Source organism: Vulpes vulpes, chromosome 1 (assembly GCF_048418805.1).
Source record: "Vulpes vulpes isolate BD-2025 chromosome 1, VulVul3, whole genome shotgun sequence".
Lineage (NCBI taxonomy): Eukaryota > Metazoa > Chordata > Mammalia > Carnivora > Canidae > Vulpes > Vulpes vulpes.
Window position 1 is genome coordinate 156,560,661 of NC_132780.1, and position 14,535 is coordinate 156,575,195.

Below are 14,535 nucleotides of genomic sequence, written 5' to 3' on the forward strand. Positions count from 1 at the left end.
TAGTTATTTAAACTTAAATAATAATGTACTGACCAACAGAGAGTGTGTGTATGTCTGTAATAAGTTTAGTCTCCTTAATTTGTTCAAACATATCAGAAAATGCTTATTCAGGTACTACTAAGTCTTGTTAATTCCCTATTATGTTCAGAGCTGTCAAAGTCAAATATATATAAAATATTTAATGGGCATTTCTATTATTTTTAATTGAATTTTTCTTTTATTATAAATAGCTCCTTTATGATATACATATTATGATATATAGGCTACATATATATATATATTTTTTAATTTTATTTATTTATGATAGTCATACAGAGAGAAAGAGAGAGGCAGAGACACAGGCGGAGGGAGAAGCAGGCTCCATGCGCCGGGAGCCTGATGTGGGATTCGATCCCGGGTCTCCAGGATCGCGCCCTGGGCCAAAGGCAGGCGCCAAACCGCTGCGCCACCCAGGGACCCCTAGGCTACATATATATAGTGACTATTTACTGAGTGATTGCTTCGCATCACAAATGATTAAAACACCTTGTAAGTAACAACTGATTGCTTCCTTACAAAACAAACAAAAATCTAGAAGTAGGTACTATTCTTTTATTAGCTCCATTATTTAGAAGTAGAAACTGAGGTGAAGTGGTTTGCCCCTCGCCAGGGAGGCACAGTGATTTGCAATACAAGTAAGTCTGGGGACTGGTATTTGAGTTTCAACAATAGACATTATCTATGTACTTACTTCCTTGTTATTAGAAAGAGCCAATAAAATGTTTTTAAAAACTGGTTCAAAAAATTTTTAATTAAAAAATCAAGTTTCATATTATTAAACTTTCCTAAAACTTAAATTTCCTTAAAAAAAAACATTTGACTAACAACTCTGCATTGCATTTCTAGAATAGGTCTTAATTATGATCACTGTGGAAGTGCAACCATAAATATGTCTTTTTGTGAAAACTGTAACATAAATGCATTCCTCATATGATTATACTTTTAAAATAGATGAAGAAATTGGAGCATAGTCTCAACAAATCATAGTGGAACAAGGAAAATCTTAAAATCATGAAGATAGAATAACACTGAAATTTCCCTTAAATCATTCCAAGGAAGCAGCAATGTGAGCAGAAAGAACAAGAATTCTGGATTTACACAACAAAGTAAAAATTCTTTATCTACATTTCTTAAAAGAGTTCCAAAAGCATGTATAATACGAAAAACTCTGTGAGAAGCAGTTTTGTGAGATGCAGAGAGAAAATACCTAAACTTCGCATTTGATTAATATGTCCCAGACATCTTTCTACGTGTTTATATGCATGTACTTTATTTACTCGTTGTATTACATTTACATCACAACATTTATTCATTTACTAATTTGAACCTCACAGCAATCTTTATTACCCTCATTTTACAAGTGAGTAAATTTAAGCACAAAGCGCTTAAGTGACTTGCAAGGTCTCAAAGCACCTAAGTGGCAGAGCTGGGCTCCAAACTGAGTCTAGCTCTAGAGCCCATGATCTTAATGAATTTTCTTAAGATGGAGGCTGACATAGAATTTCAATTCAATAAACAATAATAATTATTATAGACATATCAATATATATCCTTTGTCATAAAACCTAAAGAAAAGAAATTCTTTTTTTTAATAATAAATTTATTTTTTATTGGTGTTCAATTTGCCAACATACAGAATAACACCCAGTGCTCATCCCATCATATGTTCTCACTCATTTGGGGAATATAAATAATAGTGAAAGAAAAGAAATTCTACATGTCTTTTTAAACCATTGTGGTTTTAGAATTCCTCAATGTCTTGATTCAACCTATTATGAAAGTATTTTCATTCATTTGAAAGTGAAAGAAGTCTCCAATGATTCATTGTTTCATAAAATATTTTCTTCCACAGTCCCTCAAGTCTCTGGTAATTCCTCATAATGTCTCTTGGAGATGTCCCAGTGATGTCCTCTAACTGAGACAGACACTTAGTTAATGGGAGTTGAGTCTAGGGCAGAAAAATGTACTGAAGGGAAACATTTTGAGTGTGGCCAATGTTCAATATTATGTGTGTTTTTTAATTTTTTACATTTGGTCTCTACATTTTTTTCTGCTTGTTATAAGATTAATGGAAAATTTTGGTCTTTAGTTGAGAAAAATGCTATAGAGCAGAGATCAACCAACTTTAAGGGTAAGAATGATTATGATGATTCCTTACTGTATTCTATTTATTTTATAATTCTATTTTCTTACTCCTGTTTTACCTGTTCTATAATCAATTATAAGTTATACAAGAAAAAAAAGAGTGTTTTTATTCTTCACTGAATCCTCAGAACCTGGCAAAATGATTGATAATAGATAAATGTTCAATGAATGAATGAACATATACATGAATGAATAAAAATACTACTGCTACTAATTGGTACATCTGGCTGATATTTACTAATGGCATCAGACTTTGTACTAAATGATATATATGAGTTATATTACTTAAGAAAGATGAACATTTAAAGAAAATCAAACTGGAATATGGCTTATTTAATTTATAAGGTATAACTCACTGTTTCAGGGAAATTCACAAATTTAAATCATATCAGAAAAGAAATGGTAGATAAAAATACAGTATTATGTTTCATATATTACTCTATGTTGAGTTAATTGGCTTACTGCCAATTGATGCTAAGTGATGAGTTTGATGACTTCCTAAATCTGGGTATTTACAAGAATATGAGTTGATTTGTTAAGGCAGAATGGTGTTGAAAGAAGAGCAAAGACTTTCAACTCAGAGTTGGCTTTATAACCTAGTGTTTGGTAGCTTTATGATCTTGGATTTTTAAAAAGGGTCGTTATAAGACTACCGTGTGTTAAATCCATATCTCAAAGTTTTTGATCTCAGAAACTCTTTGTGCTCTTAAAAATTACTGAGGACCCCAAAGAGTTTTTGTTTACCGGGTTATGTTTGTCAATAATTATAATGTTAAATTTTATTTATTTTTATTTTTTAAAGATTTTATTTATTCATAAGAGACACAGAGAGAGAGAGAGAGGCAGAGACACAGGCACAGGGAGAAGAAGGAGCCTCAAGGAGGGGAGCCTGATGTGGGACTCAATCCTGGAATTCCAGGACCATGCCCCTTTAACATTATGGGATAATGTTAAAATTTAAAACAGACATTTTTAAAATACAAAAATGTGTAAGTACACATTACATTAATGATCAGAAAGATTACATCTCACATGAAATGAAGTCTCTGAAGAACTCCACTGTTCACTTATGAGAATAAGAGTGAAAAAGGCAAATATCAGTATTTTTATGAAAGTAGTTTTTCCCTTAAGGATTGTCTGAAAAAATTTTAGGGCTCCCCAGATCACATCTTCCATTAAAGATATAAAAAAATGGTGGCAATTTCTATCATTGGGATACTTGGAAACACCACAGTGGAAAAAAGGTTAAAAACAGAGAATTAAAGCTTTTTAAAATACTCTATTTTGTTATATAAATATTGAACACAAAATTACAAAAACATAACACACAGACTACTGGTGGTTATAAAAGACATATTTAAGATAAAATTTTGAGAATCACCACTAAAGAATCAGAACTTTCTAAAATTCCTTTAAATGAAATAAATGTAGTAACTTACCTGTAAAGTACCATTTTCAATAAATAATTGAATTAAAAACCCATCTACTGAATCTGAGTCTTGCTTGAGATACAGCAGGAGTCCATAGGAGTTGAAGGTCTGAAATTCTAGTGATATGCTATTTTGTGGATTTAACAACACTTTCTGAAATTCTAGATATGAATCTCCATAATAACAAGCACAGTTGAAATCTGTGGAGTCAGAAAGAAAATACAATTTAGGTTGGAGTTGAATATTCAATAGTTGGGTTCACATTAACATTAGCATAATATCTTCTGAAGTGGCTCATACTTGACTCTTTTCTGCCTGCTACAAGCCTGGGTACCAGTTTCCTCTGCCATAGTCACAGTGCTTTATCATAATTTCTATATACTGGGGGCTTCGTGATCAAATCTCACTGGAAGGCAGGAGTATATAGATGATTAATCTTCAACAGTGCATTCAGCTATACTTTATGTTACAGGTCAACAGAAATTGGAACATTTTCTAAAGAAGTTCTTATTCACTGTATATATAACATGTTGGTACCAAATTATGATTTATGTCATTACTGTTAATTTAATTGAGTAGTTTTTGAAGGTTGATAAGAGATTATTGAGAAGTAAAGGAATTGTCATCTTTTTGTAGCAACACTATTTTAACTGAACTTCCTTAAAAATGATCACTCCCTTGTTCTTTTTTTCCTCATCTTCTGAATGATTCTATTTTAATTAGCCTTAATCTTTGAAATGAAATATAGACACTTCAAGTAAAATATCTGGACAATTTACATTTCTTAAATTTATAAATAGGTGATTAATGATACCTAGTTAGTTTACTCCTTTAATGTTACTTTCCATTATTAAAATTTGCTTGTTTGATTAAAAAGTTGACTGATTGATGATATTTCTGTAACAATAGATATGAGTTATCTCCTTTGCTTCTTCCCTTCTGCTCCTCCTTTTGCGATAAATACACAAACTCCCTTTAGAATTTCTAATGTTTTATTCTCTTACAATTAATACAAATGATTATTCATGAAACTTTTAGTTTGCTGCCCACCATAAGATAACACTCTTTTTTAAAATCTGTACTTTAAATCTTCTACAGAGTTTATACCCTATGTGGAGTGTTTTTTATTTTAAGTTTTCAACAGTTTTCAAAATATTGTGTTATATATTCAAACTTGTAAAACACTCTAACGAAATAATCAGCTAAACTTCAAAGAATTTCTTCTTTCAACTAGAAATAAGAAATTTCAAAATACTTCCCGAAAAGTGTACTTTATAGACATAAAAGCATATGAGGTTTTTTTTAATAAGATGGAAAATATTATCAATGTGTATTTAATTTTGATAACTGCTTCAATTGTTATGTGACATAAACAGATATTTATTCAGTATAGAGTTTAATAATGATGCTGCCTGCATAGTGCAATAAAGTTTCACATATTAAGTAATTTTAAAAGGTTTCAGCCACTTATTTGAATGAATTGGGAATGGAGACAAATAGCCATTTGATTTAAAGTTCAAAATGTCAAAGAGCATGAACTATTTTCAGACGAAAACTAGTATTACATGAATAGACCCAACATTGGTGAAAGGAAGAAACTACTATTTATTTTTAAGGACTTTGGAAAGATACAATCCAAATGACAATAGCAAACTCAATTTTAATTTCATTGTTTTGTCTTTTTATGGACTAATTTTTAAAACTTAAGTTGTTTTGTCATTATGTGACTAGTGCTTTACATGAAAACCTACACATGCACCCATTTGTAAGGTATATGAGGTCAAGAGCCATATATGTTTGGTAAACCTACATATGCACCCATTTGTAAGGTATATGAGGTCAAGAGCCATATATGTTTGGTTCATCATTCTGTGCCAAGTGCTTGATTTTCTTAAGCTTGTGAAACCATACTATCTCTTATAAAAACTATAACTTTTGTTTAAATGTATTGAGAAAATTGAATTGTGTTTTGTTTGGATAAAGAAAATCATGAAATATTTTAAATAAAGCCATAGTAATTTGACCATATATCTAGTGTTTCCTATTCACATGCATGAATACAGATTTTATTTTACATTTTTAGCAAAGACAATCAAATAAAAAGAGTGGTGACAGTAAGCACTGAAGTTTTTTGAAGCAAGAGTAAGTGTAGAGGCTATTTCCAGTAATGATGTACTAGAGTAAAATAATGCAACACATTTTTCATTATCTACAATTAAATAAGTTCCTGCCTTTCAGTTTTCATTTTTTCAAAAAGAAGAATCTACCTGAATTGTATGTCCTCACATTATAATTATAGCTTTGAGTGAGTTTGTATACTTTTGGGACATATAACCAGAAAGCCCAATTCAAGGTAGCTTCAGAAATAAAGAAATTCAATGGCTTAAGTAAAAGCAACTTCAAGAATAAGGTGGGCTTTCAGATGGACTCTAAAAAGCTCAGTTCATTCCTCAGAGGAGACCTAGATTTGCTCTGTCCCTCCATTCTGCTATTCACATGGGAATTTCTAAGCAGCCTTGTCTTCTTCTGATTCTAATATGGTGGGCAGTGGTAGTTTAAATGACATACTTCCACATTTGTGTCCAATCGCTCAGTTTCCTATGTTTTCAAGAAAGGAAGAATTTTCCCAAGTATAGAATGAACCTTTCCTAGCAGTTAACTGGCTAGACTGGTCACTGATTCTACTGTGGAGGGTGGAGTAAATTTCTATTAAGACCTGGGGGGAGGAATTCATAGTGAACAAAATTTGTATTCTGCTTGGAAGAATACTAAAAATCTAATCCCAGTATTTCCCCAGATTCATGCCATATTTCCTGACTAATAATAGCTGACTGTCAGATTCAAAGACTCAAAGTACTCTATTACATGTCCAAGCTAGAACTTCCAATTTCCTGCGTCTGCTGCTCCCTTCTGAGGTGATAGTTCTTGCCTTCATTTCCAATAGCACATACGGAGTACAAGGATGATTCTAGCCATACACAAAACATATTTAAAATTTAATTGTTGCTAGGTGGAGAGTTGCCAAAATTTTTTTGACACCTAATTATTTTATTTTCCAGTGCATACTGACCCACAACCATTCCCACTACATGAAGGTAAAGTAAATTTTAAAGCAATTTTAGTGAAAAATAAGAAGTCAATAACCCTCCCCTCCCTTACTGTACAAAGGAGGGTTTTAAATAGATTAGAAGATCTTGTGTTTTGAGGCATATATGAACTGAGGCATATATGAACATTTAAGTTAGAATAAAATAAAACTCATGTGTATAATATCCAATTCTTTGATAAGTTATAAACAATTACTCCAGCAGCATATTTTCCTTTAAATAAAATGTGTAATTCTTAAAAGTACAGGATCCTCAGCCTGAGACTTTTTGTTTGTTTGTTTGTTTCTTGGTTAGTAGATCACAAAATACTAAATAGATTTTAAGTAACAGACTCTTTTTCATTGTTAGTGTTCTATACGTAAGGTTAAATGTGAAAACTGGAATCTTTTGGAAAAATTGAATACCAAGCTTATCTACAAGGTAGTTTGATAATGACTTTATAATGACTGAATAGTTTAAATAAAGGACATGTGTTATTTAACCGTACTTTCAATAAATTATTGTTAATACCAGTGCAATCCATGAATAATTGTTCAAAGAAAGAGTGATAATGTATTGCTTTCTGGAATATGTATTACCAGCTACATTTTAAATAATTCACAACTAAAATGCAAATTGGCTTTTTATTTCATGCATCCTGGAAGTAATATTTAGAAAATAATAGTGAACATTAGTGATATGTGTGTATATGCAAAATTTTCCATTAAAATAGAGAAATACTAATGTGATAAAAGACTGCGTTTAACACTTAAATATAATACATACAGGAAGATATGCTGGACTGTTTATTAAGTAACATTGAGTCTTGATGCTTTGTTCTACTAATAACCGGATCAGCAACCATGTATTAGCTACAGAAACTCTCTGTGACTTTGTTTACTTCATTTGTATTATTTCTAGAAAGAACTTGGATTTTATCACTACAAAATACTCTACATGTTTAATTCTTTATACTTCCATGTTCTACAAATTGTATTTCATTCACCTTAAAATCCAACTTTATACAATCCATTTAAATTCATCTCAATTAGCTCAATATTGACTAATAAAGCAGGAGCAAGGAAGAAAATTAACATTTATACACTATGTGCCAGGTTTTGTTAAATACATATACTTTTTTAAATGCTGTTTTTTTTTCCTGGCAATTTAAAGATTCATGCCACTTGAGAATACTTTTGTAGGAAATAAGCATATTTCAAAATAAATCATGAAATCTCTGTTTCTTTCATGGATTTTCACAGATTGATTAGTCCATGGACTGTAAGTCAATGACATAATTTATAGAGCAAGTATTAATCGTATGATGGAAAAAAAAGTTTACAAAACAATACTGACGTGAAAAGCCAGAATATTCAGTTTAAGATTAAGGAAGGAAAGGAATATTCAGTTAAGATTAAGCCAAAGGAAATGTATGATAAATGTGAGCTATAGAGGCAGATTTTAAGAAAATAGATGATTGCAAAGAAAGCTGAGAGAGAGCTAGTCAAATAGTTGAATAATTTTTTTTCTGAAAGCAAAGCAATTAACAATCTTTTTGAAAGGAAGCACAACTATAATCACTATATTTTCCTTTCACCAGCAATTGGAAAAAGATTACCATTAGAGAAAATTCCATATACAGCCACCTCTAAGGACTGGAAGTAACTCTTAAAATACAAATCAAATTATGCCACTCTCCTGCTTAAAAACATTTGTTTTTGTTAATTGCCTATGATAGAATTACTTAATATTTACTCCGTATAGAATCTTTCCAAACTTTTTTTACCCTTTTTGCTTTTTAATATGGAATACCAATCACTCTAGGATAACTATAGAGTAGCCAACCTTCCCGTACTCATCAGCATTACCAGTCCTGTCATGCGTCATCCTTCCTGTACATGTGTTCTGTTTCCAAGATCATTATCCTTTTCCATTGGACAGATTGTCAACCTCAAGCCAATCAAATGCTTACTTAATTAGTATAGATTTATGATGTCTTGATTTTGAAAGGACAAGTCTTGCATATTACCCTTCCTCAGGATTGTGATGCATATTGCTTGTCTTGTGCCATTTGGTATAAATAGAACCAGTTACATGTGCAAATGTCCTATTAAATAAAGTATATAAAAATTAATATTGGTAATTGATTTGAATTCCATGATCTTATAGAAAAAAACTGTAACTAATTGATATATTTGTGATACCTTATCTTCATAAGATGGGCATGGTATGTTTTCATTTTACAAGGTAATCTAAAACATTTTTAATATAACTTTTCTTCATAAAGATCATGTGCGTATTTTCTTAGATTAACTTCTAAAAATCTTAGGAATTTGTTATTTTATTTTATTTTATTTTAATTTGTTGCTATTTTAAATGTAACATTAGATATTTAATTATGTTGGTATATTGAAATGTAATTGACCTGTATATTGAGCAACTTCATTGAACTCCCGTTTTTGTAATACCGTGTCATTTGTGAGTAATGAAATTTTTCATCCGTTGGCTCATAATTCTTAAACTATCTTATTAGTTTATACTGTGACAAGACTATCAGAAAAAAACACTAAACTGAAATAATATTAATGAGATTCTTTTTTTCAGGGAAGATTTTTATGCTTTCTGCTTTGAATGTAACGTTTTGCTCTTTAGTAAGTGGTATCTTTTAACTCATTAAGGAATTTTCCTTCTATTCTGTACTTGTCTGAAATTTTTAGCAGGACTTAATTTATCAGTTTTTCACTTATTGACATGCTTATAATTATAGCTTTGATAGTCTAATACTAACTTCTATTTTATCCCCAAAATAAGTTCCATTTGCTTATGATGTGTGTACATACATGAATTTCATTTGCAAGAAATTCATGTTTAGGACATTTCATCTAAGCTCATGATGGAGAATGCTTTTAAAATTTCATTTTTCATGGTACCCTTTCTGATTTTCATACTTAAGTTTTACTTAGCTTCATTAAATAAATTGGGCAACATGAATTTCAATTTCTAATTTTGGCAGTGTTTTTGTTTACTTGCCACCCCAAATGTAACTCAAACTATAAACTAAGAATTATAAAACATATTAAAGCAATTATAAAGGATTTCATTTAATGTACTGATTAGGAATCAGAATGCTGTAGCAGGCAAGTAGTGACTTGCAAGGTGTTTTATAGTTTTATTTTGGTCACTTACTGTGTGTTACCTTAGAGAAGCCACTTCACTTCTCTACTTCCCCATCTTTACCCATTAATTTAGGTGGTACCTATTCTGAAATGGTAGTTACAACAAATCTAATTGTAGTTAGGATTCTTGGGCTTAATTATGTGCTTTATCACTTAAAAGCATAGAATCTTAGAGAAATATTTCAACCTCGTTGAGTCTCTTAGTTTATCAATGCAATGATAATAACAAAGTTGTTCCATTATAATATATATGGAATTGCTTCATAAAGAATTTGCTCTAGTCTGTACAGCAGTCCCCCCTTATCTGTGGGGGATATGTTCAAAACCCCTAGTGGATGCCTGAAACTAAAGATAGTACTGAACCCTACATGTACATCTTATTGTACTGTACTCCTCCTTCTTGTGATGATGTGAGATGATAAAATGCCTACCTGATGGAATGAAGTGGGGTAAATGAGAGAGGCACTGTGATACAGTGTTTGGCTACTACTGGTCTTCTGACAGTACCTTAGAAGGAGGATTATCTGCGTCCAGGCCACAATTGATCACAGGTAACTGAAACCACAGAAAGCCAGACTACCTATAACAGAATACTACTGTATATGTGAAAGAAGCCTCGAAACACAAAGGTTTTGCAACTAAAACTTATTTATATTTTATTTTTAAAGATTATTTATTTATTTATTTATTTATTTATTTATTTATTTATGAGAGACACACCCACAGAGAGAGAGAGGCAGAGATACAGGAGGAGGGAGAAGAAAGCTCCATGCAGGGAGCCCGACATGGAACTCGATCCCAGGTCTCCAGGATCAGGCCCTGGGTTGAAGGTGGCACTAAACCGCTGAGCCACCAGGGCTGCCCCTAAAACTTATTTTTAAAATAGGTATTTCATGTTTATGCTCTATATTTTTCTCAGGCATATATTTAGGAAGGTCTGAAGCATAGGGTATTGCCACATTATACAGTTCTGGGTAGAACCCTAAGTATTCCAAGGCGTTTATGTAGTGGAGCTGTTGTGAGATCCTTAAGTTCCCACTATTCCCATAATAATAGGAGAAGCTCACATTCTTACCTATTTTTATGATAGTAAAAAATATGAATAAAACTAAACATGCAACTTTGACTACTAATGAGAATGCATATTATACTTTATTCTTCACATAGCACCTTTATATGCATCATCTAATTTGATTCTCATCTTGACCAGGGAAACATGAAAGGCCAATGTTCTTACAGGCCAGTTTATCTAAGAAACTGAAGCTTAGGGAAGGTAATTTGATCAAAGTAGTAGATCTCAGAAATTGGCTTCTTTCATCAAAGCACATGTTCTTTAACCAATTTTATTCTGTGTGAACAAGGCTGCTTATCAATTATTTTAAACATACAGTATTTCGATTCTTTAAAAAAAAAAACACATTCATTTATAATAGGTCCAGTGTGGATCCTTACGCTGAATTCTTACATTCTCTGTAATGTGAGAGACTAGTGTAATGTAGTGTAATGATTAGCATCACTAAATGTACAAAGAGTGCCCTAGTGGGCTCCAAAGTGTTTATAATCCAGTTTTGAGTATTGCTTTTTAAAAATAATTTATAGGGGTGCCTGGGTGGCTCGGTTGGTTAAGTGTCTGACTCCTGATTTTGGCTTAGATCACAATCTCAGGGTTGTGAGATGGTGCTCCCTTGGGCTCCATGCTGGGCATAGAGCCTGCTTAAGATCCTGTCTCAAAAAAAAAAAAAAAAAAAAAAAAGATAGATGATAGATAGATAGATAGATAGATGATAGATAGATAGAAAATCATTATTGAGCTTTTAGCTGCTTTGCAATAAATATTTAATTAATAAATCTACCCTGAAATTGAGTTACATTTAATCTTCGAGATGGTGTATAATTTTTCCTTCTCCTGTTTAATGTTTAAGGAATATTATAGGCATATGCTGTTGTTTCTTTTTTAAGATTAATTTATTTACTCATGAGAGACACACAGAGAGAGGCAGAGACACAGGCAGAGGGAGAAGCAGGCTCCATGCAGGAAGCCCGACGTGGGACTCGATTCCAGGTCTCCAGGATGACACCCCAGGCTGCAGGCAGCGCTAAACCGCTGCACCACCAGGGCTGCCCATGCATATGGGGTTTTATAAGTATTCCTATTTTATTTGAAATCTACCCACTACTTAAAACATAATTTGATGAGGAAAATGCCATTCCACAGAGAGAGAAGAATGTGGTAGCACTGGGAAACCTTTGTTATCACTTAAACCTTTCATTCCCTTGATCAACCAATTTACAAAGAAAACAAAAGGAATGACTCAGGATTTCTCTGTTGCTCTAGGGCTCTAGCAGTCTCCTGAAAGACACTCATGCAAATTTAGGATGGATTTATTGCTTCAATATTGAGATGACTTTGTATTTACTTTTTCTTATGATTCTGACAAATTACTTTTTCTATATAGAAGATTAGTATTAACAACTTTATAAACATATAAGTATTTATGTTGAATAAGTAACTTTGGGGTGCCTGGGTGGTTCATTAAGTGTCTGACTCTTGGTGTCAGCTCAGGTCATGATCTCAGGATCATGAGATCAAACCCCACAGGGGCTCTGTGCTCAGCAGATTTTCTCTCTCTCTCTCTCCCTCCCTCTGCCCCTTCCCCTGTTTGCACTATCTCTCTCTAAAATAATAAATAAAATCTTTAAAATAAAAAAAAGTAATTTTTATCTGCCAACGTACATCATCATAATAGAGACTAGGGCACTAAGTATGGATAAAAATAAGCAGGCACGTCACATTGTATATTTATCAGAAGCTATCAGATTTAGACTATAATGGTTGCCCATAATACATCTGGGAATAAAGTATCAATTTAACAAGTTCTAAAAACTAATTGCTGATATGTGTTTTTCATTAATTTCCAGTAAAATAAAACACAAAAGCTATTACCGGTACTCTCCTTTATGCAACATAACCAAATGAGTAACTTACATTATAATTAATAAAACTTTAAAACCTCATTTTAATTGTCTAGATAGACTGCTGCTTATTTGGGGCAGCATTTCAAAAGTACAATATTTGCTCAATGCGTAAGGAATTAAATAGTTAATTCTTCACTCATATGTAATTAAAATAGAATCATAAATACTTAATATTTACTCATCAAATATTCTTTTTTCATGTACTTTATTTTACAATCTATCATATTACTTCAATGATGCCTATAGTCTAATTGTCCCCCTCAAGCTGTCTTGGCAATTATCAGGTTTAATTATTTTCGATGCTCAGACTTTACTGATAGATACGAGGATAAATAAAGGTGTTAATAGTGATTATCCATATCTCACCTTGTTCCTAGCAATCAGTTTTAATTAAATTTAATTTTCAACTCTTCACCTGCTTTTTCAACATTGTTAGAGGTTCAAGAATGATTTCTGCTATTAACCAGCAGCTGGCTACAGGGAAGAATACAAATGAAAAATCATGTTCCTCAAAACTGTGGGACATAGATACAAAGACAAAAGGGATACCACGCAAGTTAAGAAATATATAGATAATATGGTTTTATACACACACATATATGTATATATGGAGCTCAGGGCAGGCTTCTCAAAAGTATGCCGAAGTGGCATATTGATTATTTTGAATTAAAGTTATTAGAGAAACAGCTGGTACAAAAAGACACTCTGACCATCCTCTCCCACTGAGAGTAGGAAATAAATTTCCCATGTTAAAGGTAACTTCCCTGTACAAGGAGGTAGAGAGACATCCTTAATACCAAAGGCAGAAAAATCAGGGCCAAGAGGCCTATGGAAATAAAACTGTTCAGTTTCTTTACTTATTAGTACCCAAGCCTAAGTTTCTTTGTCTTGTCAGTGCTTCACAAATTTATTGTTTGTCTAAAAGGTATATAAATATCCTGCTTTGATCACTTCTGGGATTTCATATTTATGAGATTGCTGTATGTATGAATTAAATGTTTTTTTTTCTCTTGTCAATCTGTCTTATATCAACTTAATTATTAGACTAGCCAAAAGAATCAAGAGGGGTAGGAGAAAATTTCCCCCTCCCTGATGTACAGACACACACACACACACATACACACACAGCAGTCTTTAATTTGCACTGAATGGGAATGTTTTGTTTTGTTTTTAAAGATTTTATTTACTTATGAGAGATACAGAGAGCAGGGCAGAGACATAGGCAGAGGAAGAAGCAGGCCCCCTGCAGGAGCCAATGCAGGACTCGATCCCAGGACCAGGGATCATGCCCTGAGCCAAAGGCAGATGTTCAAACTCATCCGCTGACCCACCTAAATGTCCCTGATGGGAATGGTTCTTGCATAAAAACATCTTCCCTCAGGTGTGATAGGTTAGAGGATTTATTTTGAAAACAGCTACTTTTAGAAAACTCTAAAAGGCCTACTTGCCACTGACACTTTAGTATGACTTTTATCAACATGTAGGTTCATAATTAAAATAAGTCAAGGCATAAAGTACATCATGTTTCCTCAGTTATTTGTACTATGTGGCATTTTTAAGCCATTTCTAGTCCTTTTGGAATGAAGTATGATGAAAAGAAAAAAAGAGATGATATCTTTTTTTTGTTATGAGAGTACAGTGGGGAAGGTTACAAGTCAAAAAAATGACATTCCCAGAATGGAG

General features: G+C 32.4%; 1 protein-coding gene across 1 annotated transcript in view; it reads right to left on the reverse strand.

The window, feature by feature from the left end:
• The window catches only part of LOC112914100 (eyes shut homolog), a 1,106,577-nt gene that overhangs the window by 583,539 nt on the left and 508,503 nt on the right, over positions 1-14,535 (reverse strand). The window contains 1 exon segment of the mRNA XM_072749029.1: positions 3,624-3,814. Within this exon segment, the coding sequence (XP_072605130.1) occupies positions 3,624-3,814 (191 nt within the window).